General features: G+C 50.7%; 1 protein-coding gene across 4 annotated transcripts in view; it reads right to left on the reverse strand.

The window, feature by feature from the left end:
• Positions 1-26,567, reverse strand: part of TLN2 (talin 2) — a 78,035-nt gene that overhangs the window by 13,945 nt on the left and 37,523 nt on the right. For all 4 annotated transcript variants that reach the window (XM_077317924.1, XM_077317926.1, XM_077317923.1 and 1 more), the window contains exons 8-40: positions 23,592-23,655; positions 20,482-20,586; positions 19,581-19,736; positions 19,078-19,179; positions 18,237-18,313; positions 17,355-17,535; positions 15,687-15,800; positions 15,172-15,280; positions 14,120-14,328; positions 13,356-13,454; positions 12,845-13,012; positions 12,404-12,698; positions 12,015-12,181; positions 11,606-11,734; positions 11,394-11,507; positions 9,680-9,793; positions 8,903-9,037; positions 8,418-8,546; positions 7,827-7,929; positions 6,926-7,134; positions 6,647-6,766; positions 6,072-6,269; positions 5,115-5,254; positions 4,603-4,696; positions 4,270-4,359; positions 3,790-3,912; positions 3,465-3,608; positions 3,157-3,318; positions 2,846-2,986; positions 2,363-2,544; positions 1,526-1,658; positions 1,186-1,287; positions 708-878 (exon numbers count right to left, since the gene is read on the reverse strand). In XM_077317924.1, coding sequence (XP_077174039.1) covers positions 708-878; positions 1,186-1,287; positions 1,526-1,658; positions 2,363-2,544; positions 2,846-2,986; positions 3,157-3,318; positions 3,465-3,608; positions 3,790-3,912; positions 4,270-4,359; positions 4,603-4,696; positions 5,115-5,254; positions 6,072-6,269; positions 6,647-6,766; positions 6,926-7,134; positions 7,827-7,929; positions 8,418-8,546; positions 8,903-9,037; positions 9,680-9,793; positions 11,394-11,507; positions 11,606-11,734; positions 12,015-12,181; positions 12,404-12,698; positions 12,845-13,012; positions 13,356-13,454; positions 14,120-14,328; positions 15,172-15,280; positions 15,687-15,800; positions 17,355-17,535; positions 18,237-18,313; positions 19,078-19,179; positions 19,581-19,736; positions 20,482-20,586; positions 23,592-23,655 — 4,579 coding nt within the window. The remainder of the gene's footprint in view (positions 1-707; positions 879-1,185; positions 1,288-1,525; positions 1,659-2,362; positions 2,545-2,845; positions 2,987-3,156; positions 3,319-3,464; positions 3,609-3,789; positions 3,913-4,269; positions 4,360-4,602; positions 4,697-5,114; positions 5,255-6,071; positions 6,270-6,646; positions 6,767-6,925; positions 7,135-7,826; positions 7,930-8,417; positions 8,547-8,902; positions 9,038-9,679; positions 9,794-11,393; positions 11,508-11,605; positions 11,735-12,014; positions 12,182-12,403; positions 12,699-12,844; positions 13,013-13,355; positions 13,455-14,119; positions 14,329-15,171; positions 15,281-15,686; positions 15,801-17,354; positions 17,536-18,236; positions 18,314-19,077; positions 19,180-19,580; positions 19,737-20,481; positions 20,587-23,591; positions 23,656-26,567) is intronic.

The raw sequence follows: 26,567 nt of genomic DNA on the forward strand, positions 1-26,567 counted from the left end.
TTATCTGAATGTTTTAAAAACTAAACCATTCCTCAAGGAGGACTGCAAACTATGGGGTACCAGTCTATGTGTGCTTCCTTTGAAGTAAACCCCACTCTATTCAACAGGGGTTACTTCCAGGTAACATCAGCAGAGACCTGCTGGATCAGACCAGTCGTCCATCTAGTCCAGCATCCTATCTCACTCAGTGGCAAGCCAGTTCCTGTGGAGTCAAACAACAGAGCACAGAGGCTGAGTCATTCCTCAGATGTTGCCTCCTAGTTCTAGGATTCAGAGGTTGACTGCCTCTCAACATGGAGGTTCCTTTTAGTCACCATGGAGGTTCCTTTTAGCCACTGAAAAACTTCTCTTCTATGAATCTGTCTGTGCTTTAAAACTGTTTATTCCTGTGACCACCACACCATCTTCTGGCAGCCAATTCCATATCTTCATCACTCTTTGCCTAAAGAAGTATTTCCTCTTGTCCGTCTTCAACCTACTGCTCATCAGCTTTACTGGATGCCCGACTATGCAGAGGTCTGCAGCTTCAATTCAAAAACTAGACATTTGTGTGCAAGCTCAGTTTAAACACTGGTTAATCTACGGGCCAGCTTTAAACCTGCAAAGCTCTCCACGTTGGTTTTCCTTGCCAGAGCATGCCAGATATGAGGACCGAAGGACTCACAGAGCTCTTGCTCTGAGGGATGGAAGCGGAAGTACCCACATACCTTGGGATTCCCGCCTCCTTCCTTGGCCGCGTACAGCATCTGGAGCGCGGATTCTGCCAGTGTCTTGGTCTGGTCCAATAAGGTCATCTGCTGCTGGTGATTCATCAGTTTGGAGACCACCCCGACAGCAGCCAGGACCAGCGGTTCAAAATAACTTGCCAGCTGCATCACCTAAGAGAGAGTCACCAGAGGGAAATGGAAAGACTCTTCGGCACAAAGGTTGGTCTTCAACCCTATGGGGTGTGTGTGTGTGTGCAAAACAGATGGCAGTTGTAGAAAAGGGCCAGAATCCAGGAGATTAACAACATTTGTGGCAGGGGAGGAGCTTTCTTCTGCTACCCCAAATCTGGTCCAGTGCTTGAGCATTTTTATTCTTATTAAAATCAGGTGTCTCCTTCCTGCTAAAAACTCTGGATTCCTTGGACTGTCATGTGTCAGAGCACCATATGGCTAATTCACCTTCTGTACGATCTCTTACCTTGTGCCCGAGCTGAGCGGCCTCTCCCCGGGCTGCTGTGGCAATGGGGTCTATGAGATGCCCGATTTCTTGGACGACAGATGTCAGTTGCTCCTGCAAGGCCTGGCAGGCAACAAAACGTGGCACCAGTCATCAAATCTACCCCTGCTGGCTGGGCCTACCCATTCAGCAAGGGCAGCAGTGAGTCTTGGGAGTATCTTCTGGTTGTGCCACAGCAAGAGCCTACACAAGACTGAGCAGCTCTTGTGCTATACCTCTTCCCCCCCCCCCCCCAAACAGACACATCTGGCTGGGAGGGAGGCCTCTTTCCCCTTCCCTTTTGGAATGCCACTTTTCGTACCTCCACAGAAATGTCGTCTCTGGTGGCCAGGTTTTGACTGACTGAGGCAAGCGAGGCCTGTTCAATATCCCGGATACATCTGTTGATCCCATCGATGGAGAAGTCACACTCCCTCTGGCCGGGGGCTTTGTCTCTGCAGAGGAAAGGAGCAAAACACGACGGGCAGAAAAAACAGCATTACTTAATCTTTCGCGTAAAACCCTGAAGGACAACTGCAGTGCTGGAGTTTTCACACCCTTTTGTCGAGCCCCCTCTTCCGCGTGGATCCCAGCCCTATCTAAATCCAAGGAAATTCTCCACCTGGGGGCCAGCCTGGATGCATAATCAACTCATGATCAGCCTTCAGGATTGAGGGAAGAGCAAATGAAACGGCTACGAGGTATATTTTCATCCAGGCAGCCGTCTTTGCGCAAGGGGGAAAACGACTTCAGGACAAAGAGCAGAACCATCCTTCCCTGCACCCACTGCCCTTAGCAGCCCCTCGTCTGACACGGCAGGCTGGGTGCAAGCACCACAGAAAGCGGAGCCCACCTCAAAAGGCGGGGGAGAAGAGGGCTAATTTTAAGAATGCAGCAGGAAAGAGGAGTAAGGATTAATGAAGCCAACTTTGGTGGCTGGCAACTGCTGCTGAAACCGTGCTATTTCAATCTGCACCGTCATTCGGATCTCCAGTGGCCACCTAAAACCCCTGCTGGTCAAGAGCCCTGCCCTTTTGTTTACAACCACCAGCAGGCCTCTGGGCACCCTGTTGTGGCACCCTGCGGTAAAAGTTATCAGAGAGAGCGGTGAGATGCTCAGAGGCGCACGCTACGGGCTAGAAGAAGAAAGGAAAGGTACCGAATGGAAGTGATGAGGCTCTTGATAGACTCGGACACCGTGTGGGAGTGGCCGGCCAGAACGGACCAGGTGGGCGGGTCCTTGGGGTTGATGGCCAATGAGCGAGCGGTTTTGATGAGTGACGAGGAGCTCTCCAGCATGGTCTTGGCAGAGGTGAGGATGGGCTCCTGGGCACGAGAACCCTGCAGGCCGTGGAGAAGAGGGGACAGACACCTTTGACTGAGAAAGAATATCAACTAGTGCCTGAAGCTGTCCAGTTCCAGGGGCTTGAGGTCCTCTACGCTAAGGATCAACCCTGGGATCTTCTGCAAAGCAGAGGCCTCAGCTTGCATCTCCTCCCTGAGTGTTGATGGCCTGGCAAACCCGCTGCTTAGATCCAGAAGAAGCCCATTTCCCTCCCAGGAGAACAGAACAGGCCCTGGCACTCCCACCGAGAAAGGCGCCACATCTCCACACGCTGACCAGACCCAGCCATTCTCCTACCTCCGGACTAATCTGGGCCGGAATGCTGACAAATTCGGGGTTGGAGGCAAAGGCCGTGAGGTTTTCCACAGCTTCAATCAAGGGGGCGGTCGCAATGCGGCACTTGGTCCGATTGTCTTCGGAGAAGTCGCCGTCCAAGGCCTAGCGAGGAAGCACAAAGGTGGGATCAGATCCCCAAAGCCAGCTGTGTGGAACACAGAGTGCTGGACTGGGTGGGCCGATGGTCTGATCTAACAAGGTTTCTCTTAGGTTCTTAAGGACCTCTTGAAAGATCCAGAGCCTCGTCCTGCACAGACGTGAGGCGCTCCTACCTTGATGGTTTTCACCAGGTTGGCCGTACTGTTGGCCACTTCCTTGGCTGACTGCACAAAGTGCCTCTTCGCCACAGGGTTGGCTGTCTTGGAGGAGGCGATTCGGCAGGCGTTGCACAGTGCGGAGGTGTGCTTGGCCACAATGGTTGCGGCAGATAAAACCTGAGAAGGCAGACAGAGCAGCCCTGCTGCAGAGGGATGCTGGGGCATAAACACCAAGAGTCTGTACGTTCCCGCCATGTCATTCTTGGCAGAATTGCTCTGGATGTAATTCCCAAATGGCGTGGCACATCCACGGAGGCCCTTACCTGGGATGGGCTGCTTGCCGGGTCCACCAAGTTCTGACACGCCATCTGGATTGCCTGGTTGGCCCTGGCAAACTGGATCGGGTCCACGAGGCCCTGCTGGCCTGCCTGGCTGTTTGGATCGGAGATGCCCACCAGGTAAGATGCCTAGATGCAGATCAAAGGAACAGGAGAGCCTCAGAGTGGATTTCACTCTTCTCAAGGCCATGTACTTTGGGATCCACCAAGAGAGAGGAGCCCTCAGCTTCTGAGATGATCAGGCTCACCTGGACCATCCCAGACAGGCCACCAATTCAGACAATTGATGGACCAGCAACCAGAGACTTGCCTGAGCCGCTGCTTCGGTCAGACCACAGAGGGCCTTGGAAGCCACCCCGACACATTCGCCGAAGACGGGCAGGTCTCCTGTCTTGGCATTCTGTGAGATTCCTGCCATTGCCTCTCCAAGCACCTTTGGGGGAAAGCAATGCAGAAAAAACCTTCCATCACACTGGGTTGCATTGCAGTTCTGCACCTCTCTGCTGCCCCAAGACATTGGGGAGGGGCTGTGGCTCAGAGCCACACAGAAGATCCCAGGTTCAACCCCTGATTACATGATGTGAATGACTCTGCTTGAGACCCCAGACAGCAGCTGCCAGTCTGAGCAGACAATATTGATCTTGATTGATTCAGCATCACAGCCCCCCACCCCATCTTCAGACCACCTCCCTTCCAAAATTTTAGGGAGCACCGACTGAAATAACGTTGCCCACTTCTGCTCTCAGCTGGCCCCGAAGGAAGACAAGAACAGAGAAAACAAGCAGGCTACCTTTGAGTTCTCCATCACACCTTCAATGCAGTCGAAGTAGGAAAGGTCACTCACAGGCTCGTTGGGGTTTTCTAGCATCCCTTTGACAGTCTGAAAGCAACCAGGGCATCGTCAGGGAAGGCAGCCATACTCAAGGTGCGGCCTAAGGTAATTTCTGGTTTGGAAACCACCAAATGAGGGGTGGCAGTAAACACAGCCAGGAGGGAGTCCCTGCTCATGTAAACAAGGGGAAGGTTTGAACTGATCTGTGCTCAGTCATTGCGAATCTTTTCCCACTGCATCAGAACACATCCTTGCCAGCCACACCCCACAAACCCAGGAATGCCCCGGTACCTCCAGTTCCCGGAGAGCGTTGTCACACTCCTTCTGCCCGGGAGCTTGCTGGGTACACAGGGTGATCAGCTGGTTTATACTCTCCGTCACGGCCCTGGAAGGAAAGATGCAAAGATACTTCGTGAAGACAGAGGCATCTTTAGGCTTTGCTCTTCCTGGGTTCGGCCAACAACAGTGTGTTCCTCTGGGGCAAGGAACCCTCCTCTGATGCAAAAGATGCTGGAGGGACACAATGGCATCGGCTGAGTGGAGCGGGAAGGGTCTAACCCCATGCATCTTCAAATTCATCTACACACACTGCTTCTTAGCTTCTTAGTTTTAAGCAGGTGACTAAGCTACAGGGAAAGCCAGACCCACATTTCGATGGCTGCAAAAATCTCAGCCCAATCTCATCAGATCTTGGCAGGACCCGGAGGTTTCTGGGACATCGCGGGCTCAACAAAAAGCCCTTCTGCAGAAGAACCCAACTGGAAACCTCCTCCCAGTCCTCAAAGGCCACCTCCTGCCCTTACCTCGCAGCTGCAGCCAGGAGGTTCTTAGCATTGGGCGCTCCTGGGTCAACCGACAGAGACTTGGCAGCCAAGAGCAGCTTGCTGGAAGCCATGGAGATATTCTTCAGGTTCCCGATTACTTGAATCTGGTCCTCTTTAGTCTGGAAGCCCAGAAAGGAGAGGCGGGGGGTGAATGGCACATAGCAGGCAGGAAGTTGCCTAACATGCCTGGCTGAGAGCTTCAAGCTTAGGCTGGCTTTCTGAAGAGGCAGCGTCTGACTCGAGGCTTCCCTTCACGCCAGTGGAAAGGGAGCTGCACTCAAGCAGCCTCCACAATAGAGACCTTGATAGAGAAAGTGAGGGGGGGAGGGAGAACTTCCAATCTCTTGTCGGACAAGCCTTCTATTTGTCGAGCGGCTTGCCCGTCTCTGCCTGGCACAGCCAGCCCACAATCATTTAGTTAGCAGGAAGGCTGGCAACCCACTCTGGACCAAAAGCTGCATCCCAGGCTCCTACGGTGGCAGCAAATAGTGTGTCTTCTCCACCGACCACTTCAATTAGCATATTGTGTTCATAAAGACAACAAGGGACAGCGGGTGGGCATGGACGTTTTGCCAGCAAGGGGCGGGTCAGTCTTTTCTGACTCAGAAACCGGAATGGCCACGAGTTCTCTTCTGTCCGCTCTTTGTAAACCACCAGTTTTATGTTTGACTGCAAGATGCAGCTGTTTCTGGAATAATATAATAGATGTTTTCAACTTCTGTATCTTCACAACTGATTGTCCTTTATTAAGCTGAACGATTTGATACCGAACGGAGGAAGGTATAAACCGAAATGTTTTGTTCTTTTCATCAAGCACATTCTGCAATCCATTAAACACTTTGAGTGAAGAAACTGATACAGGTTTATGCATGATTTGATGTTTATTATCGCTGAGTTTTGGCATCCACATCACACTGCAGGGGCAGCAGGCCTCACCTGAGCTTGTCCAGCCATTTCGATGCCAGCATCCAGGAACTCATCAAAATCCTCACTGAACTTCCCAGAGGCTGCTGCCAACTCCCCGCTCTGGCCCCGCGTTGCGTGGACCACCTCTCCTGCCGACTGGTTCAGGTCAGCCGCAGCCTGGTTCAGCTCGCTCTGAGCCTCTTGGAATGATTTTGAGCTGGGAGGTAACTGAGGAAATGGGGGACCCGGGTTAGTGGCTGAACATCCAAAATCAGGACAGGGCTCTCTGTCGGTGTCCATAAAGCCTAATTTCTGAACTTGCCACTTAGGATAATAAACTCCATGCAGATTTCTCTCCTGCTCCAGGGTGCCTCAGTCTGTATCCCTTCACTCACTCGCCTACCTCTCTCCTTCCCTCTTCACAGTCCTCACAACCACCTCCCCCACGTAGGGCTCGCCTACAGTCAGGTTGTGACACGCATCAACCCACTCACCCACCCTGACTCCCTCGTCCTCCCTCTAGAGGCCTGCCTTTTTTCACCAGCACAACATGCATCTAAAGCCCCGCGTGAAACCCCAGAAGATTTCTTCTGAAAGCACCTCACCGATTCCACCAGCAGCTTCTTGCTAGATTCCCCAATGCTCTTCAAGGCCACGTCCACGTCTTTCTGGCCTGGCAGGCAATTCACACAGTTGTTCAGGGAGTGGGAGACGGCCTTGGCCACCTTCCGGGGAAGACAAAGAGCAGATTAGACACCACCACTCTCCACTACAGCACTAAGACGACCCTCAGTGGGATTCAGGCAGGCAGCCTGTCACAGTCTGGAACCTGGAGCATCACCAGCCCCGGGCATCCCTCACTGTGTGCCAAGCCCCCCATTCACCTGTGCCAGTCTCTGCTGGCTCTCTGCATCCCCCGGGGCCACCAGGGCCTGTTTGGCTTCGTGGATGAGCATCGCCGAGCCTTCCATGACATCCCTGGCTGAGTCCAACATGGCATGAGCGGCTGTGGGGTCACTGGTGGATGCAGCCACGCCCCGGGCCGCTTGAGCTAAGGTCTTCAAAGCCTGGGCTGTCTCTCTGGCAGCAACTCCTGCAGGGGGAACACAACGGTTTCTCTCTGTCCTATGGCCAGTATACCGTGGGGATCCCACCCTTCACAGCCCCCTTCCCCAAAGCCTCAGAGCCGCAGATCCTTTGTGCCCTTTTACACAAGAGAGTTCAAAGTTGCTGAGTGCATCCTGGACCTGGGCAACGAGGAAGCACTGAGGGAATTTGGTACACTCTGAATGCTCCAGTGGCCCATAAAAGGCTAAGTACTGCTTGGACTGGCAAGCAAGAGCAAGGAAGTGGGGAGGGGGCTAGAGAGGGGTTGTCCTCCCTGTGAGGCTGCTGGCAAATTCCCCCCCCCCCCTGAGAACAACACATCTTAGAGAAGCAGGGAAGAGAAGACAACCCTTCCTCTTTGCTTCCTCTGCCGTATGTCCAAACGCACTGCAATGTGCCATTTTCATCAGGTACTGTGGTTGAGGGAAGGAGGGGGAGGGGGGAGGACCCCCTCTCCCAAAACAACTGGGTTCTACGCAAGGCACAATAGCAGAGCCTGGAGTCCATGGCTGAGATGACAGGAGGAGAAGCAGCACGGAAGGCAAGCAGCTGAGCATAAAGACTGGTCTTCCTTTGACACAGATGGAGCGAAGGAGAGCACGGGGCAGGCCAAATTGGATGCCTCCCTTGCCCCCGATGAAGAGTGCGGCTGTCAGCCTCCTAGCCATTCCGCTGTACCTGTGTAGTGTTCATTCCCTTGTGCCGCGCATGTCAGCAGCTGGGCCATAGATGAGCCCACAGCCTTGGAGGTACTTCCCAGGTCCTGTGCACACTTCTCCAGCTGAGGGAAAGTGAGAAAAGCTTCAGTGGAGGCCAAGCAATGGGCCGGCCAACACTCAACCTCCCGCCTCTCCCTGGCTGCTGAAATCTCGCCCTCTGAGAGCACAGAATGGCCTCCTCTGAGGCAGCCATGTCCCAAAGGGAAAGGGGCAGAAGATGGCCCCCACCATTTCACCATTTCCTCAGTTATGTTTTCTCGAGGCAAATTAGTATCAGCAGAAGTCATGGGGGATGCTCCGCACAAAATGGGCCCCTCAATCTTTAGGGGGCAGCAGAGGAGGGCTTTTTTTTAGGACTGCACTTGAATAAAGCAGATCTAGACCATGATTTTTAAATTTTGGTTTTATTTAGGAAGAAAGGGGGCTAATAAATGCTGGGAGGGAGGGAGGAAGGAAAGTGAGGCCCCCTCTGCCAGGGAGCAGCTCTGAGCTTGATGGACCAAGGCACTATTGATTCCAATGTCCCCCTAATCCCCCTTCCCCTTTTTACCGTTTCCCCTGGGAGCGGTTTCAACTGTCCATCAATAGCTGCCATCTTTGCGTCTTGCAGTTCATTTTTTAGCGTCTGGACCGTGTTCAGGGCAGAGTCTATTTCCATGGGACCACATGCTTCATGCGCCTTTGTGAATGAACAGAAAACAGGGGTAGATGACCAGTGCATCTCCCAAGGGCACATGCCTCATTTGTGATATAAAGGATTCCACCCCGAACCAGACGCAGCATGGGAATGGACCCAGCCCAAAATGACAGACAGAAACAGAGAAACCAATTTACATTTCCAACCATCGTGCCCCAAGCAATCCCACTGGCATTGAAGTGGACCCCCACCCACCCCCAAATGGAACAGTGACACCTTCAAAACAGTCCAAACCCAAGAGTGTTCTGGCCACCTCAAAAAGGCCAGTCCAAGAAGACTGACTTGGCAAAGCCACCACTGGCGAAAGGCAGAGTTCACCTTCTCCTGCGTCAGCTCACCTTCTGGGAGGCAGTCCTCAGCTCTGCAAGGCTGGTGGCCAAGTTCTTGGCACACTGGCTGAGCTGCATGGCAGCCGCCTGATCGGCCACGGTTGGGACCGCCGCTTTGGCCGAGGCCACCATTTTGCTTCCCGGCTGTTGGAGGAAACACAAGAAAACAAGGCAAGGTTGTTGGTCATGGTTGCCTTGCATGCCCATCAGCTGAGCTTATGCTTTGCCAATGGAGGGGCTATGGCTCAGCTACAGATCCTTTGCTTGGCAGGCAGGAGGTCCCAGGTTCAATCCCCGGCACCTCCAGTTCAAAGGACCAGGCAGGAGGGGATGGGAGAGGCCTCAGTCTGAGACTTTGGAGAGTAGACAACACTGAGGGGCCCAGATTCAGTATAAGGTAGCATCATGAGGCATGGCATGTGTTAACCTGCACCCCATTCCCTAGCATTCCTAGTTAAAGGATCTGACAACAGTCAGTCTCCAGCAGGGACTCGGGAGAGCAGCTGCCACTCTGAGTTCCCAACACTGACTTTGAAGGACCAGGAGTCTGATTTAGTAAAAGGCAGCTTCACTGTGTCCAAGCAGGCTCCCAATCCACACAGCTGTCTCTTCCGTTTTTGCTTGAAATTACAAAGCTCTCTTCCACAGCCCAGCCCTTCCCCTGACATCTCTCCTAACATCAGCGAGGTAGGAAGCTTGGGGGATGCAAGCTCGTTTCCTGCCAGGGGCCCATCCTGGACGGCAATTCCGCCCTCTGCCTCTCCAGATTCCTCACGTTTGCCATACCTGCAGGAAATTCTGGCTGGAGTTTATCAAGGCAAGTTGAGCGCTGAGATTTTCAGCCTGGGCTTGGCTCCCCCTCACGCCCTGGACAAGCTGGGGAATGTGATCTGCAACGTTCTGCAGGGAAGGGAGAGGAGGAGAGAAGGCCGTTGAAAACCAAATGCAGAGAGCCAGTCGTTTCCTGCTTGGTAAACTGTCAGGGCTGAGCAAAAATGTATTAAAAGCAAACATCCTGCACAGGTCACCAACAGAAGGGGGGAAAGCGCAAGTTCTAAGACTGGTTAAACGAAGAAGAAAATACAGAATTTATTTATTTATTATATTTATATAACGCCCTTCCCTGAGGTTCACAAGACAGAATTGCCAGCTACCCTTAAACCAGCTGCTTGTGGACTTCCAGCAACACCTAAAGATGAACACAGTTTATGGCCGGGAAGGAGCTTTCATGGAATCTTGAGAAGGGAGCAGCGACTCATGAAAGATCCTCTCCTGCCACAAATTGTGTTAGTCTTTAATGTGCACTTGGACTGATTTTTTTTGTGATTTTTTGGACTATTCCTATGAGCATGTGTAGAGAAGCCAGGGGTGGCCACAGAAGGACACACTTCCATCCCCCAACTCAGGAGCACACTGCATCGGTCCAGCTGTCTATGCACACAAGTTCAATTGGTGCAGGCAAGAAGCGCATTCCTCATCCATGCCATCATATCTCTGTAGATAATCCATCCTGTCCCTTCAGCCACTTGGTTGCTCAATCGCAAAGGGGGGGAGAAAAAGCCCTCGGAGGGCGCTCTGAGCTCATTCTGCAGATTTGTTTGGATTTGCATTGCTCTCCGAGCACCGAGGGGACATGGAGAGTGCAAGGCCTATCATGCCTCGCCAGCACATTAAACCCTGAGATTATAAATATGGATCCGCAGGCTTTGGATTCTCCGCCCAAGCTGCGATTCTGCCATGAGCCATTCTTCTGGAATGAAGGCCGGACTCTTACATTGGAAGAACGGGTCCCTTTTGCACAACAAAAGAACATTGCCTTATTATTTCCACCCTGCGGCCTCTTGGAAGAAGCAGCCCATCTTGTGCTGAGTTCCAACAGGCCTTGGAAACAGCAGCCTTTTCCTATGCCCCTATTTAGAGGACCCAGGCCCATCTGTGTCCCCATCTGACTGATGTCCCCTCAGGAGCCCCAATGTAGGCCGCGAGAGCAGTATCTTCCCTCCTGTTTATAGCCAGAGGTATGCATCCTCTGAACATGATGGTTTTGTGTTGCTACCTTAGCCACAGATGATGCAGGCTGGCCGAGGATCCTGCAGCTGCGCAGGATATCAACTTTCTTTTTACACGTGCGCACAGAGTCCAAAGTCCACAGGAAGCTGCCAGATTGGAAGCCCTGCACATTCTCAGTCCCGGTCCCAGTTGGGTCTGGGATTGGATCCCTCACAAACTAACTGTCTCCTCTGAAAGGTTTACGTACACAGTTCAAACTACTTTGCCAAGTCATGGCCAGTTGGGAACAGTCCCCACCTGTTCTGGGTGAACCGCTGACTCTTTCGACAGGATCCTGCTTTCCGTTTGTGGTCTGCACAGCACAGAGCACCTTTCCTTCCTGGATTGTACAGCCAGGCCTCGTTTCTTTTGGAATAGTTTCTTCCCTTCCCCCTACCAAGCGATCCCCCTTCCCTTCCCCCTACCAAGTTTGCAGCATCCTCCTACCTACCTTGCAGCTCTGGACCAGCTGCTGGTGAGAGGATGTGTTCTTGTTAGAAACAGCTGCATTTTGGGAGGCTGCGATGGTCTGTGTTGCCGCTGCTGCTGCCTGCTTTGCAGCAACCTGGGAAAGAACACAAATGGAGCCCCTCAGAGTCTGTGTGAACCCACACACTTCAGCATGGACAGAGGCAAAGGCCTGAGCCCAGGCTGGTTTCTCACCTCTAATCTGTTGACGATTTTCTTCTTAATGGCATTCTGGGCAGCTGCATTGGTGGCCACCCGCAGGCCTTCTGCCGCTTCCCGGAGCCGCTGCTGCTGGTCTTCGTTTTCGGGGTGGGCTGCAGCCCCCTGGTGGAACCAGTCAGAAAAGAAAAGCCCATTGGAGCTGGAAAAGCCTCTCTGACCAATGGTGGCCTGTGTGGAGGCCCACAGAGCAACTGGGCTGAGCCTCCCAAAGGGGCTGTCTCAAATATTCCTTAGGGAGGGATAAAAATTCTCCTTTTTTCCTGGACTCCCTGCATCCTTGCTGGAAGTCTGCTGAATTCAACCCGCCCCTTTGCAGCCTTGCACCTGCTCACCCAGTCCGTGTGGATGATTCCTAACCCTCTTCCACACAGCCACAAGGTACCTTGGCCGCTTCCACCATCCGGGCTGTAGAATCAGCCAGCAGCTTAGCAGCAGCAAGAAGCTTCTTTGAATTGTCCATGTCGATTTCCGCTTCAGCATCCGACCTCATGGCATTGACGAGGTCCGACGTGGCTTGCGCGAGAACCCTGGCCTGCCGTACCATTTCACCTACAACAGGAGCGAGTTAAAAACTTGCTTTTTATCTCTCCGTTATCCCTTCCAGACATAGCCACACCCTCCCTAACTGGCTCATTATAGCTGGATACTCAGTAAAAACTCCCTCCTTGTTTCTGTCCTCCAGTTGTCTCCATATGCACGTCCCCACAACATGCCAGCAAAGGAGGCCAACAGAGACACCCAAAGGGAGGCCAGGGTGTCCAAGCAGCTTACCAGCATCTCCCATGGAGCTGAAGATGCTCTCGGTGACACACATGATGGTGTCCGTGGCCTGGTCGTAGCGGCCGATGGGCTCCCCCCGGCTGGCAAACTGCCGGACATGCTGCAGGAGGTCACTCAAGGCCTGGGTGACCACGCTGGCAGCTGCGCTGACCTGCTTCAGCAGCTCCGTGTCGTCTGTGGCGGCCTGGCAGGCACGCACGCAGTTCTCCACAGAACGGTCCACCAGTTTGCCGGCTTCGATCAGCTGCTCCTGGCACACTGGGGAGCTGATGGTGGGGCTGACCACCTGCACAGAAACACCGAGGGTCACGTGACCATTCAGGCACCACAACTGCATAAATCCAGATGCTCCTAGAAGTGGGTTTTGTTTTACCCGTTGATCCAGGCTGCTCCTGGAGATTCAACCTCTTCCCCGGACATGAGCTGCTGTACCTTTGCGCAAGCAACCAGCTGAGAGGTGGACAGTGCACACTGGGTGGCGGCAGCGATCACTCTGTTCTGCAGAACCAGGTCCTCGGCCACCTGAGCGACATGCTTGGCTTTGAGCACCAGCATGGCTGCGGCGTTGGCCACGGCTTTGGCGAGACTCATCAGCACATCCTAGGAAGAGGGAGAGAAGCAGCCGGGTGGAGAGGCGGGCTGTGAAAACGGCCTGCCTCACAGTGTTGCCCACTGAGGCAAAAGCCCTTTGGGGTCGGAACTGGCCTCTCAAATGGAATGGGACTGCTCCCCAGACAAAGCAACTAGGGCCTGCTCACCCACATCCTGAGGCAAAACCCACATTATCTAAATCAGGAGGTTCTTTTTGATCCTGTGGAATTTAGACAAAAGGTGGTAGGTGCAGCCACAAAATGGCTACCTCATGAGGTGCAGCCAGCCATAAAATGGCTGCCACAGCTGACCTTCACCCACCCAGTGAAGATTCTTGTGCAGCTTCCCTTACCTGGAACCGCTCGTCCGTTTCGTTCTCTCCAATCTGCCGGAGGAGTTCCCCACTGGCCTGGCCGATGCTCCCGGCTGCTGTCAAGACCGTTTGGCGAGGCTGGGAGGAGAGAAGGGCAGTGGGGAATTAGGCTACAGTACTTTTCCGCTCAAAGGTCTCAAAGCCCCTACTCCTCCATGGGAAAACATCCCCAGACCTCTTGACTCTATGCAGCAAGCAAAGTAAACGACAGATTCAGACTGAGTTGATCCTATGGGATCGTGATTTGCACCGAGAAACCTCAAACAACCAACGCCAGGGCAAAAAATGCTCCCAACACAGTCTCAACAGAGCAACTTGCCCATGTGAAGTTTCTGCATATGCACACATCTTATATTTATAGGACTGGAAGTGTTCAAAGTGCTACCCAACAACCCTGTGGGGATTATTTACCCCCACCAGGCAGATAAAGGACTGAGGATGAGCATGGCTTTAAAAAAATTTAAATAACCATCAGAAAAAGAGGGAGCCTAGAGGCATGCCTGTGAGGTCACTGCAAAATCAGGAATTGAACTAGGGACAGGTCATGGCTTGGTCTTTAAACCAGGAGGTTGAGCAGGGGGTTGGACTAGATGGCCTGTAGTGCCCCTTCCAACTCTATGAATCTAGGATTCTATAAACCCCCTGCAGCATTATGCTGCAAATTTTGGGGTGATTTTTAGCTTCATGGCAAGACCAGGGACTCTGAAGCTCTTCCCACCACCTGGTCATGAACGGGCCCCTACCTCTCCCGAGGTTGGCTCCACAGCTTTCAGCAGGTCTGAAACGGCCCCTGCCAGGGTCCGGGCAGCTTTTAGCAGATCCTCGCCGCTGCCGACTTCATCGTCCATCAGAGCAGCCAGTAGCTTCACCCCTTTGGACATCTCCGTGAGGTTGGAAGAGATGGTGGTGATAGCACAGCCCACTGCCGTGTAGTCCGTGTCCACGGGGTCACCTGCCAACCCAAAATGCCCATTTGTGAAACTTCCAGAACAGGTGCCCAACTGTTTGTTTTTTTGCAGCTTTGCTTTTTGCCATAGCTTGTATTTGTTTATTATTGGATTTCTCCACCGCAGTACTCCCAATAAGGGCTCAGGCGGTTTCAAGGCTGGCTCTGATTGGAGTCCAGCTCTTGGGGAGGATTGTTGCGTGTGTGATGTCATTTAGATCTCCTTTACTGGGTGCTCTGGCTTTGAATTAAATTTGAGCCCCACGAGGGGAAAGTCAAGGCTCGTTCAGAATACTCCCAATAAATACGGATCTCAACATGCTCAGAGACTCTGAATACGGCCATACTGCAAATCTCGAGCAGATGAAGAGGGACCCTAGAAGGCTTTCTCCAAAGAAGAAAGAGTTGAAGATATCTATACCCAGAACTGTCTCTTAAAGTATGGGCCGGATCCTGAACAATGCTTTCCTATCCCCCTGAATAGATAAATAAATTCTGTTAGCAATCGGTCTGTCACGAACGACAGAAAAAATCCATCAGCAACCAGTTACTAAACTGGAATAAACAGGCAGTTTGAAAATCCTTGAAACGGGTAAATAAATAAATGACAGAACTGTTTGCCCCACCAGGGTTCAGGAAGCCCTCCTTGCCACACGTGGGGCTTGCCTCATTGACTGTAAAGATGCCCGGGGAAGAAGGAGGGAAAGAGCTCTGGGAATGTCGCCTCCTGGACAGCACTTGACAAATAACTGCGGTCCCCATGGGGCACTCACTGCCTGAAGCCACTGCCTCCCAGTGCCTTATTTAAGTTGAGCAGTAGCCAGCCATATCCGTCAGACCACCATTTACCTGCTGTCAGGTTCACCACAGAGGCGGTTCCCGCAGTGATGGCGTCAACCTGAGAGTGGATTTCATGCTTCGACTCATCCACCTTGTTTTGAACCCAGACCCTGGATGCCTGCAAAAGAGACATTTTCTTTACCAAAAATGTTTTATCAGCTGCCTTTCTTCCTTACAGAGTTTGAGGCATTTTACGACAGAGTTAAAACACATAAAACGAAATGCATGAAAAACGTGAATCCCCAAATTTAGCTTGGCTGCCAGTGGGGACCCTCGCCATGCACAAATTTATATTCTGGGAGTTTCACTCAAGTTTTCAAAACAAGAGGATGTAAAATAAGGAAACGAGCATCCGTCTGCGTACCGCTGAAACTGTCTATTCTGGTGGATTTCTCCCAAGCATGCGGAAATTGCCAAGAGGCATCCAGGTATAAGCAATGGGAGCAAACCTGCCATGAGACAGAGCTCAAATGCACAGCTCCAAAATGCAGCTCATCGTTTCATTTACCCCCTCGGGGTCTTACCATGTCGTTTCCCAGAGGCGGGAGATTGTCTACTTCCGTGAGGTCCTCTTGCGCCTGCTGGACGGCGTGCATGCTGGTATTAATTGTCCCCATCAGTGCTTGTTGTGCAGAGGTCTGTTGAGCCAGAGAGGGGAGGGGGGAGACTTCACAAGCGGCTCGAGGGCAGCTGCAAGCTCCCGGATGCATTTGCAGGAGAGGCCGCCTCGTCTTGCTTCATGGGAAGCGCCGCATGAACATAATGAGGCCAAAGTATCAGAAGCAATAGAAATCAGCGTTGTTTGCCTTGCAAAATCCCACCACGGCCCATTTTATGCAGGAGAGGGAAGAGCAGTTATTTCTTCCTGCAACTCTTATTTCTTATCAGCCTGTGCATTTTTAATCTCTTCCAGTTCTGCCTAAGACTGTAAGGGCCTTGGGCCATTTGCAATGAATTGCCGGGATGAGTTTAACAGAGGCAGCTTCTATGTAACGATACCCATAACTGGAGAGCCCGTGTGGTGTAGTGGTTAAAGTCTCTGGGGGGCACAGGTTCGAATTCCCACTTGTGCCCTGGAGGCTCTTGGGGACCTCATATCTTGGCAGTCTAACCTCCCTCACAGGATTGTTGTGAGAGGAAAAAATGGAAGAGAGAAGCACGATGTAAGTTACTTTGGGTCCCCAATGGGGAGGAAAAACAGGGAACAAATGAAATACACAAACCAACAACCTACCTATAGATAGTTTAGACACTGGGACAGGGCAAAGGCCATCCACTCTATTGTCCCTTTGTTCCCAGACGGAGCCATCAGAGATCTAGCCAGATGCCTGGTCTGTCTAGCTCAGCCCCGGCTACTATAATTAGGACACGATCTCTCTCTTTCTCCCTCTCCAGCTCCCTCAGCAGCTGCCACCTCCTAGGGACTGAGACTGAGAGTTTCTGCATGCAAAGACAGGCTCTGCTTCTGTAACCCCATCTCCCTCTGTGGAAGGTTTTTAAGACAATTTGCAGTTCATTCACTACACTCTGCGTTCTGTACTTTCCCCCAGTAGCTCACCCCCCCTCCCAGTTAAGCCTCACAATAACCCTGCGAGGTAGGCAGATTGTGATTCATTCTTCACACTTGCACTCTATGCTTTCTCCCCAAAGCACACTTCCTGATCAACTAGAATCAGTTTTTTAAAAAAATCTAAAACAGAACAGGAAGTCCCCTGAAGCTTCCATGGAGATGGTCACTGTCTAAAAAGACCAGTAGACAAGATCAGCTCACACGCCAACCGTTGGTGCCCCAAATAGCTGAAGGCCAGAAAAAAACAGAAGTGATACCATAAAAAACCCAGTGCCAAGATGATAACCAGCACACAGACAATCCCATGCATTCCAGCTCTTCTTTTATAAGAACAAGAGAGCTATGCTGGATCAAACCGAGAGCCCATCAGTCTATCCACACGATGGCCAACCGGCTGCCTCTAAGCCACCCCCAAACGGGAAGGCTGCAATGGGATCTCCCCATCCCCTGGGCTGCCCAGCAACGTAAGAGACCTCACCCTCCCCGTCCTACCATCCCATCTCCTCCTCTGTTAAATCTAGAGCCACGGGAGAACCAGCAGGGAAGGGAAGAGGCCAAACGTCGTGACACACATGCAACAAAGTCTGCCTGGTGTGGAAGGAGAACGGGAGTGGGGGCTTACCAAGGGGGGCATGTGGCCCCTGTGCATTTGCCCGACAGTGACCTGTTGCTGGGGTGAAGGCATGCTGCCCACATTGAAAGTCTCTGGACCGGTGGAGCCTGACCGCATGACCGCTGGCAGCGCCACGGAGCCATGCTCCACCTTCCCTGTCCGGTTGAACTGCTGCTGCAGGATAGTCGACCTGCAATGGAACAAGTGGAATCCGCTCACCAAAATGCAAGGCACTAATCTCTGGGAGATCCAGGTTCGAATCCCCATTCCTGCCATGGATGCTCGCTCAGTCTAACCTACCCCGTTCAGTCTAACCTACCCCGCAGGGTAGTTGTGGGGATAAAACGGAGTAGAGGAGAAGGATATAAGCCGTTTGCTCATTTTAGAGATGGTCGTATTTGCCTTGTGATCACTGATCTCCCGTTTTTACGTTTTTACCGTTTCCATTCATTTTGTTCTCTTTTTCTTTACCATGCAGTGGCTTTGCCCATTTGACGGCAGAAAAGGCAGGACAGAAATACCACAAACCAGACTGCTAAATAATAAAAAGATCTCCCCCCTCCCGGAAGGAGGATAGCTAATCCCAAGAGCAACGTCTGCCTAAGGCCATTTGATGCGTTTAACAGAGGTGAGATGTGAACCGGGAGACTGCAGAAACTGCCACACACGTCTGCAGTGCGGGAGACGGGATAATATATCTCCGAGCCCCAGGGCCCTGCTCAGACACCCTTACTGTGGCAACAAGGAAACTCACAGAAGCATTCCCTGTTTGCCGAAGAAGGCAGCAGGGGATGCAAGAATGAAGGCACTTCATGGCCAATTTGCACTGGGGACTCTGGGCTCCCAGTTCCCATGCAGAACCCGCAAACCCTCTGGCTCTGGGGAACATACTTTTTAGGAGAGACGGATTCTTCCAGCATGGTCGACTCCTCATCCCCCTCCAGGCCAAATCGGTCCTTGCTTTGCTTCTGGAAAAGGTCAAACATGCCGCCTTTTGTCAGCCTCTCCGAAATCCCACGCAATTTCCTAAACCAGGAGCAGCTTCTGCCACTAGGCAGGAGCGTCGCTAAGGACAGGAACCTTGCATTGGGTGGACCTGAGTGTGGCTTCACATGCAAATGCCTATGACGACCCCCATGCACAGGTCCCTTGTCCACATCTTCTCATTATTTTGGTGCCCAGCCGCATTTGGTCTCACTTCTCAGATCTCTCTGGCCAGGACACACTCAGTGGCAGGAAGCAAAAGGCTAGAGAATTCAGGATAGAGAGCTACCGGGAGTCAGCCTCTGGTGAGAGAGCAACATCCCCGCCCCACAGAGTACCTGGCTCTGTTGGGGAACCACTTCCATTGTTAGGAAGGGCCTCCTAATGTTCACTTGAAATCTCCCCTCCTGTAATTCACGTCAGCTAAATCTAATCTCATCCTCTGGAGCAGCAGAGCTCATCCTTGTGGAAGCCCTGGAGTTCTACAAAGAAGCTTCTCTACTTGAGGCTGAACAGGCCCAGGGCCCGACCTGGAAGCTAAGCGGGATCAGACCTGGCTAGCACATGGACGGGTGGCCTCCAAGGAACACCAGTGTCGTGATACAATGGCAAACCACCTCCGAACGTCTCTTGCCTGGCAGTCAGACAGTCTTAGGATCTCCTGGCTATGTTACACACATGCCATATAGGATACATAATATGACCCATGGAATCAGGTCGATGTTTCAACAGAGGCCCAAGGACTCACCTTCTTGAGGATGATGTCAATGTATCCAGCAATCAGCTGAGAGATCTGCTCGCCTTCTGTGGTTTGGACTGAGTAGTAGCTTTCCTGATACTCACCGAAATCCTGGGGAAGACAAGGAAATGGAGCATGCACATCTAGAAACATCCAGAATACGATGGCTGAACGGAGTTTCACCATGGGGAAACGGGGAGGGGGCCCGTGGCGGCCTCAGGCATGGGACAAGGGTAGAAAGTCAACACTGTTCAAGTTACAGTTCACATGAAAGCACCCCGAATCCATTGTGGAGTATATACAGTTCAGAACACTGTACTGCTACACATTTGTGGATGGCCAAATCTATAGGGCTCCCCACAGCTGAATGGGCTCCCCCACAGTGGCCCTTTCCCTGCAAGAACGCCCCTGACACCAGCCTGCATCAAGATTCAGTCCTCGCCAAGGGAGATGGATCCATAGAGCAGATGGTGCTCAGGCCCCCTTCCTTTTCGCCCACCCCAGGAATTTACCAGCGTGAAGCTTTTGGGCGAAGCCGCCCAGCGCTTGACGGTCGTCAGCGGCCACTCCTGCAGCACCTCCTTGGTACGTTCGTCCACACGCATCACAGACTCCTTGGTGATGCCCAGCAGGCGAGGGACCAGCTTGTTCTTACCTTTCATCTTCTCCTGCAAAGGGAACACTGGGCTGAGCTGAGAGCATCAGCAGCCTGCAAAGGCTGGGTGCAGAAAGGCGCTGGAGAAGGCGCCCCTGAGACCGGCAAAAACACTCTGCCAATTGCTTTCCAGAGCCAATAGCCACAGGGAGGCAGGGAGCTGAGAGGAGAAATTCTGATTAGATCCTTTTACGACCGAGCAATATAGTTCTGTAGGAAACATTTGTAAAACTCCAGACAAAAGATCTGAAAGCCCCAATAAGCTCAGAGATTTGGACATCAGTGTGAAGAAGTGGTTTAAACTTCTCAGGACCCCTTTCTGCCAAAGAAAACTTAATAAAAATGCTATACCAGTGGCATCTATCTCCCTCCAAATTAGCAAAATGATTCCGAGGGGCTAATGGAGATTGTTGAGAGAGAGAGGAGAAAATACCAGAGCAAGACATGTTCCTTGTTGGGGAAATCCATGGTTCCCAGGTCCCACAGGTCATGCTGCAAGAATCACAAGCTGCTACAAGCTGCCCTTCTACCCCCATCCCCAAAATCAGAGGACAGCAGAGGTGAGCCTTTGTTAAGTCAAACAACTTGAGACTTTGGAGAGTCTCTCTGGCTTCCTTAACAAATCTGCTCTTCTATATTGTTTCAGGGGATTTTCCCTTTCCCCCCATGTGTTTTGTTCCTGACACGAGCAAATGTTTTGACCAAAGAAAAAATACATTTGACGATGCAGTCTCACTTCGAGCCCCAGTCCCTCCTACCTTAACGAGGAAAAAGGAGACTCCGTAGGTCCGCAGTGACCGTGCCAGTTTCACGTACTTCACCTTGGCTTCTATCTCGGTCATCTCGCCACAGTTCTTGTGCTCCTGTAAGGAGGCCCCAATCAATCGCTTGGTAACTGCCTGCTTCCTACTTGGTATGATAGAGCGGGACAGCACAGAGGGTTTCCCCCTTCCTCAGGCTGCTATTGGGACAATTCAACATTAATCCCCTTTGAAGCCATGTGTTTAGCTGCCATGAAAATACTGCTGGAAAAATGGCCGTCCCTGGAACTGCCCACCCCCGAATCCTTTCAACATCCAAGAGATTGGGGCTTGCTTCGGTTTTATATAAATGGGGAATATTACGGGGTTATTTTCTGCTCCTCTAAAAAAATACAAGCTATCCAAAACCAGGAGAAACAGTAATGTGAAAACCCTCCTCCAAGATTAACTTAACAGTCCTCATTATTCTGTTTAATAAATTGACGCCTAAAAGCCAATCCCAAAAGACAAGCCAGGAGGCTTCCAAAATCACAGGTCGCAAACAATAAACAATTCAACGTTAGAACATCCAAAGAGAATTCTGAAGCCTCCTTGTTCCTACACCAAGCCAAATGCTAGCTTTACCCCCTGAAAAGTATACATTCCTACACCATCACATTTCAGAATGAATATAACCCCTTTGCAAAAGCCCCTCTTGTTTCTTACCCAGAGAGAGATCTCAGCATTCTCAGCTCCGCTTTCCCCCAACTACAGAGGCACATCTGTCAAAAAAAAGTTCCCCTTCCCATGTGCTCTAAATCCACTCCCTTCCTCATACCAACGGCAAAAGATGTTCTAGAACCTGACAGCACCACAGGGGCCAAAAAGAGTCTTCCAGCAGCTTCTTTTGTGGACTAGAGGCCACTACTGAGGAGCAGAAGATTACAAAAGATTCTACTTGGAACAAAATCTTGTTAAGTCTTCAAGGTTCCACCAGATTCCCTTTTTGTCCTACTGCAACAGTATACTCCTATGGAATTATCAAAAGATGCTATGTTTTCCTTCCTGCTGAAGTAGAACAATTTATTCTAACAATCAGAAGGCAACCCCCCCCCAAACACACACACACACACCCCGCCTCTACTGAATTGCTCTTTTCTTTGGCGAAGCCCCAAATAAATTTACAAAATGCCCGTGTCAGTTTGCATTACCCTCTAAGCTCCAGGGAAAACTCCAGGGACACCTTCTATTAGCATGGGCAATGACATTTTCTCAGCGCTTGCCGTCCGTTGCCAATTCTTTCTGAGCGGCACTGCGTCAAATTAAACTGACACTGATAATCTTTCCCGGTTGTAGCTAATGAAAGATGGCGGTTGTCAGTGGTAAACGTGGGCACAGGGATGGAGCTCTCCAGTGCTGTTCTGGACAGATATCTCCCCCATCCCACCCTGTTTCCAGTCAGGAAAGAGACTTGGCACAGCCTTCAGTTCAGCTGCTGTTTGCAAGAAGCCAATCTCAATTTGGCTCCAGAAAAACAAAACCCTCCATAGCTAGGACACCAACACTAGGCCTACACTGTGCACCTACGTTTAGTAAAGCTGAAGTAAAACATACACCCGACATATGTTTAATGAAGCCCACCCAAGGATGACCACGCCAGAGAAGTGGGGTAAGAGAAACGTGTCACCCAAATCAGCGGAGAAATAGACAGAATTACAGGCAGCAAAAACATTCGTTAATATTAGATCCGAGTCCAGAGGAAACTCAGAGACCAATACAATTTTCAGGGTATAAGCCCTGGAAAGTCAGAGCTCCCAAAAATTTGGGGGCTTTGAGCTTTGATTCTTTGAAGGCTTTTTGATTGATTGATTGATTGATTGATTGATTGATTGATTGGTTGGTTGATTAGACTTTTAGCCCACCACTTCTGCAAACGGAATGTGGTGGGTAACAACAATTAATTAAAATTAAAATCCCCCAATAAAACACCATGTAAAATCCAGCATGACACGCAGCATTTGAATGTGGCAGATATAACCCTCCCCCTCCCTCCCCCCCCAAAACCTTCTTGGTGCCTAAAGTAGGACTCGAATCTAGCTCTTTTACTGCAATACAACACAGCTTCCCTCCTGAAACATTAACATCTGGCTTTGTTATAGTGCTTGTGCTAGCTCCTAGCTAATTCCTGCAGATGTGAAAACCAATGGAGTACATTAGTAAGCAAATATCTGTCCTGTCTCCATCCATTCTTTTCCTCCTTGCCCTGAAATTACCTAAATGTGAAGATAAAAGCAACAAAGAGCGCTTCTGGCTGGGCCTCTGTTTAGCCCTACAGCACTCAGAAACTGCATTTCCCAAGATCTGTAGGACTTGGGCACCTCCAGGTCTGGAGTTCAGGGCATACCACAGGCAGTTTCAAGGCAAGTTTTGCTGAAAGAGAACGGGATGGAAACTCAGGAGAGAATGGTGCGGAAAAAGGCCAATTCAATCTGGAAACAGACCGAACATCCTCTCTCTAAAAGAACAGCGGAAGTAGCGGGCTCCCTCCCCACCGTCCTCCATAATGTTATCTTATTCTGGCTATCGATCCCAACTATTTTTCAAACCAGGGCAAACTGGGTGGCATCTTTCTGTGCTCCAAAATGTCAACCCAATGTAGTTGGCCTTGACGATACACTGAAAAGGACGTGCTTTCACAGAGCTGGCACCTATTCTGTCTTCACAGCTAACAGAATACATAACTCTGGGCAATTTGGAGATTTTTTTTAGCAGTAAACAAAACAAAACGCCCCAGTCTATGGAAGCTGAATGTGCAAAAGAGTCCCTTACATAACCATATTTATTTTGCATTGTCTTCTCTTTTGCAAGCAGGAACCGAGAGGAAGGCTCAGACCCATTAAGCAAGCTCGTGTCTTGGAGGAAACGGTCTGAAAAGCAAATCTCCTCCAAACACTCATGAGATTCGAATCAGGAGAGCAAGCCTGCCGAAGGGAGAAGGGGGAAAAGCCGTCTGCTTCTTTTACACTCGAGTTGGTGCTAGTTTATTGCTGAAGCAGACGCAAAAAATATCCATATCCATTCAAGACTGAGGGAGGGCAGGGGTTGTGGAATAAATCTTTCTCCATTACCTGAAATATCCTCTTTTCGGCTCCTCTTTGCTTGATGTATTCTTTCGGAAGGAATTCTTTTAGGCTGGGGAAAAAGCAAAAGCCGCCGTTAACGAAGACGGCATCGCCCTTTACTTGCTCCGAAGCATTACAGTTTGGAGGTGGTGGATGTCAACCCCTCGCTCTTATGGCTTCTGGTACCTTGTCCCCCTTACTTTTTTCCTAACTGGCTGACAGCTTTCCTCTCTCTCAGAGGTAGCCAATCAGGGGGCTCTTTCTCAAACCTGAGTGGCTCGGAGAGGAAAGCAAGCAGCCAATCAAAATATCTCAAACTGCAGCTTCTCCATGACCACCACCAGGCACACGAGAAGCCCACAAGAAGAATTCCCATTTTCTGTTCCGTCTTCCCGGCTGTCGACAGGCAATTTGCACGGAAAACCGAAATCATGGTTTCAACTTCGGCAGATGTTTTGATGTTCTTCCATTCTCCTTCAACGTGTGTTTTAAATGTATACAGAGACTGCTCTTCCATTTATCAACAAGCAATTGCTATACTGAGGATGAAGATAATTCAATGAGTCCTAATGGGAAAAAAACCCTAAAAATCTCAAAAAATAAACCACAAACCAGAACCAGGCGGTTGAAGCAGATCAAAGAAATAAACGCCTATTTTATTGGCTTGTTTTCATTCAAGAATGATTTCATACACATCTATGCTATTTGGGAAGTCAGGGGGGGGCATATCTGACTGGGGGGGTTGTGGTTTTAAATTGGCACACCTTCTTTGTCATTCTGACATTCTCGGTGCTTCCATCTAGCTTACACCAGAGGTAAGAGGATCCAGGGAGATGACAGGACATGAATCAGCTCAGGAGGTTGACCAAATTGCAGTAATGCAGACTGGAACCCAAGATTGTTAAGAACGTGCAGTGCTCAGTCATGTAAACATGATTGGGGGGAAATGAAAATTGTGCAGTCATGCAGCAAACGCAGTGAAGGCATGAAGGATTTTGGCGCGGCTGCCAAATTTTTGAAAGCAGGGTTTGCGATGGACAGGATAGCATCTGGTGTTGATGGAAGAGCAATAATGGGACAGAATTCTGGGGGATGTGAACCATTGGTCAACTGTACGACTAGCTCAACATGTTTTACAGAGAAAGCCCTGAAGAGTTGTAACAAACATTTCGAATACTTCACTTAAAAAGTTCAAGTTTTCAACATAAAAAAGATTAAATCAAGAACAATGGAATCATTTAATAAAAACAGAACTATAAAGAGAGGATAGTAAAAAGAGACAAAAACAAATAAATTTGGGCATGAAGCTGCCAAGTGAAAAGCAGATTGTCATTTCTGTCCCCAGAAGTAATTTCAAATGGGCAACTATGGGCTGAAGGGGTCATTTGTGGGAAGGAAGGCCATCCTGGAGAGGAAGCCCCACTTCCTGGAGAAGCCAACATAATTTCCGAATGTTATTTGGAGCTCAGGAGAGCTCCACTTGAGGCATGGCCACCCTGAGACCCCACTCCCCCACACTGCCTTGAACTGGGTCTGGAAACATATCTCTAGCTGATGCAATTGTTTCCTAATGCCATTTTGGCTTGGTTCCTTTGCTTCTCTACTTATTGGTCCAGCCACCAATGGATGTCGAGCAAACCCTGGCAGATGCCTTTAAGAAAGCTGGGGCTCAGCAGAAATACACAAAGAGTGCCTTTCTGTTCTTCCAGAAATTATTCTTCTGCACAACAGTTTCATTTTAATTGGACAGGGGGTCTCGGCTGCAGAGACCCCCTGTCCAATTAAAATGAAATCATTCCCAAGGAGCCTTGAGGGATAGGGGGTGAGCAGGAAAGGGAGCCCAAAGCTCCCGAGTAATCAACCACGAACCATTTTTAATTTGAAATCGAAGCAGAATGCTTATGCCGCTGAGAGGGAATCGCTCCTCTTTAGAGATATGAGATTTCAATTATTATTAAATTACATTATTTAAATTCCGCAACGCTGGTTTGCAAAATGTGCCGACGCAGTCCTTGGCGTGAGCATCTTTGCTCTCCACCGAGCTGGCGGGAGGGCCTTCACACACCTGTGGACGTGCTCCCAAAGGAATGTCCAAAACAGACAGCTGGTCTGCACCAAGCATATGTCCAAGACGCAGGACACACGAGGTTAGAGCAAGCAGACTCCCTCGTCTCTTCTCTCAAGTCAGACTCAACAATGGCTGCCCCATTTTCTGTGTTTGCTTTGCAGCCTGCACCGGGTGCCTCCATTCTGAGGCATACCAAAAGGTTTCCTTTCAAGATGTTACGCACAGGCTAGCAGATTTTCCTTAAAGGTATCGTTGCCCGTGTTTTTACTAACTGAGGTGGGAGAGCTGTGGAGGTTCGTCTGTCCATGGAGTGGGTGGGGCATGGCTGGAGGTGAGGGTGGAATGATGCATCCCCTCGGGATAGAGCAAGGCTTTGAGGGGAAACTATATACGCTCTGTTCACGGGTTAGGGATGAGGCACGACACACACCAGGACACCTTTGTCCGCTGAGGGAGAAAGAAGATGGTCATCCAAGAGTCTCAGGTTCTCCGGTTTGGGCTGCAGAGTCAGTGAACTCACACAGTAAAACTGTAAGGCATTTTAACTCAACACACGCGATCCCATGAAGCTGCCTTAAACCGATTCAGACCCTTGGCCCATCAGGGCAAGTATTGTCTACTCAAATTGGCAGCCACTCTCCAGGGTCACAGGCAGAGAAAGGTCTTTTGCATCACCTTTTAAACTGGAGATGCCAGGGATTGAACCTGGGACCTTGTGCGTGCAAACAGATGCTCTAAAACTGAGACACAGCCCCACCCAAATTCTCATCTGGAAGGCTGTTCTCCATGCATCACTGGCAGTGCAGCCTGAGGATTCCTCTCCTGTGATTGCTGGAGTGGGAACAATAGCTTCCAAGGACACTGGCCACAGATACTCTCAGGGAGCCTTCCCTGCTGTTTCCCAGCCTTCCCAG

This window comes from Paroedura picta, chromosome 18 (genome assembly GCF_049243985.1).
Source record: "Paroedura picta isolate Pp20150507F chromosome 18, Ppicta_v3.0, whole genome shotgun sequence".
Lineage (NCBI taxonomy): Eukaryota > Metazoa > Chordata > Lepidosauria > Squamata > Gekkonidae > Paroedura > Paroedura picta.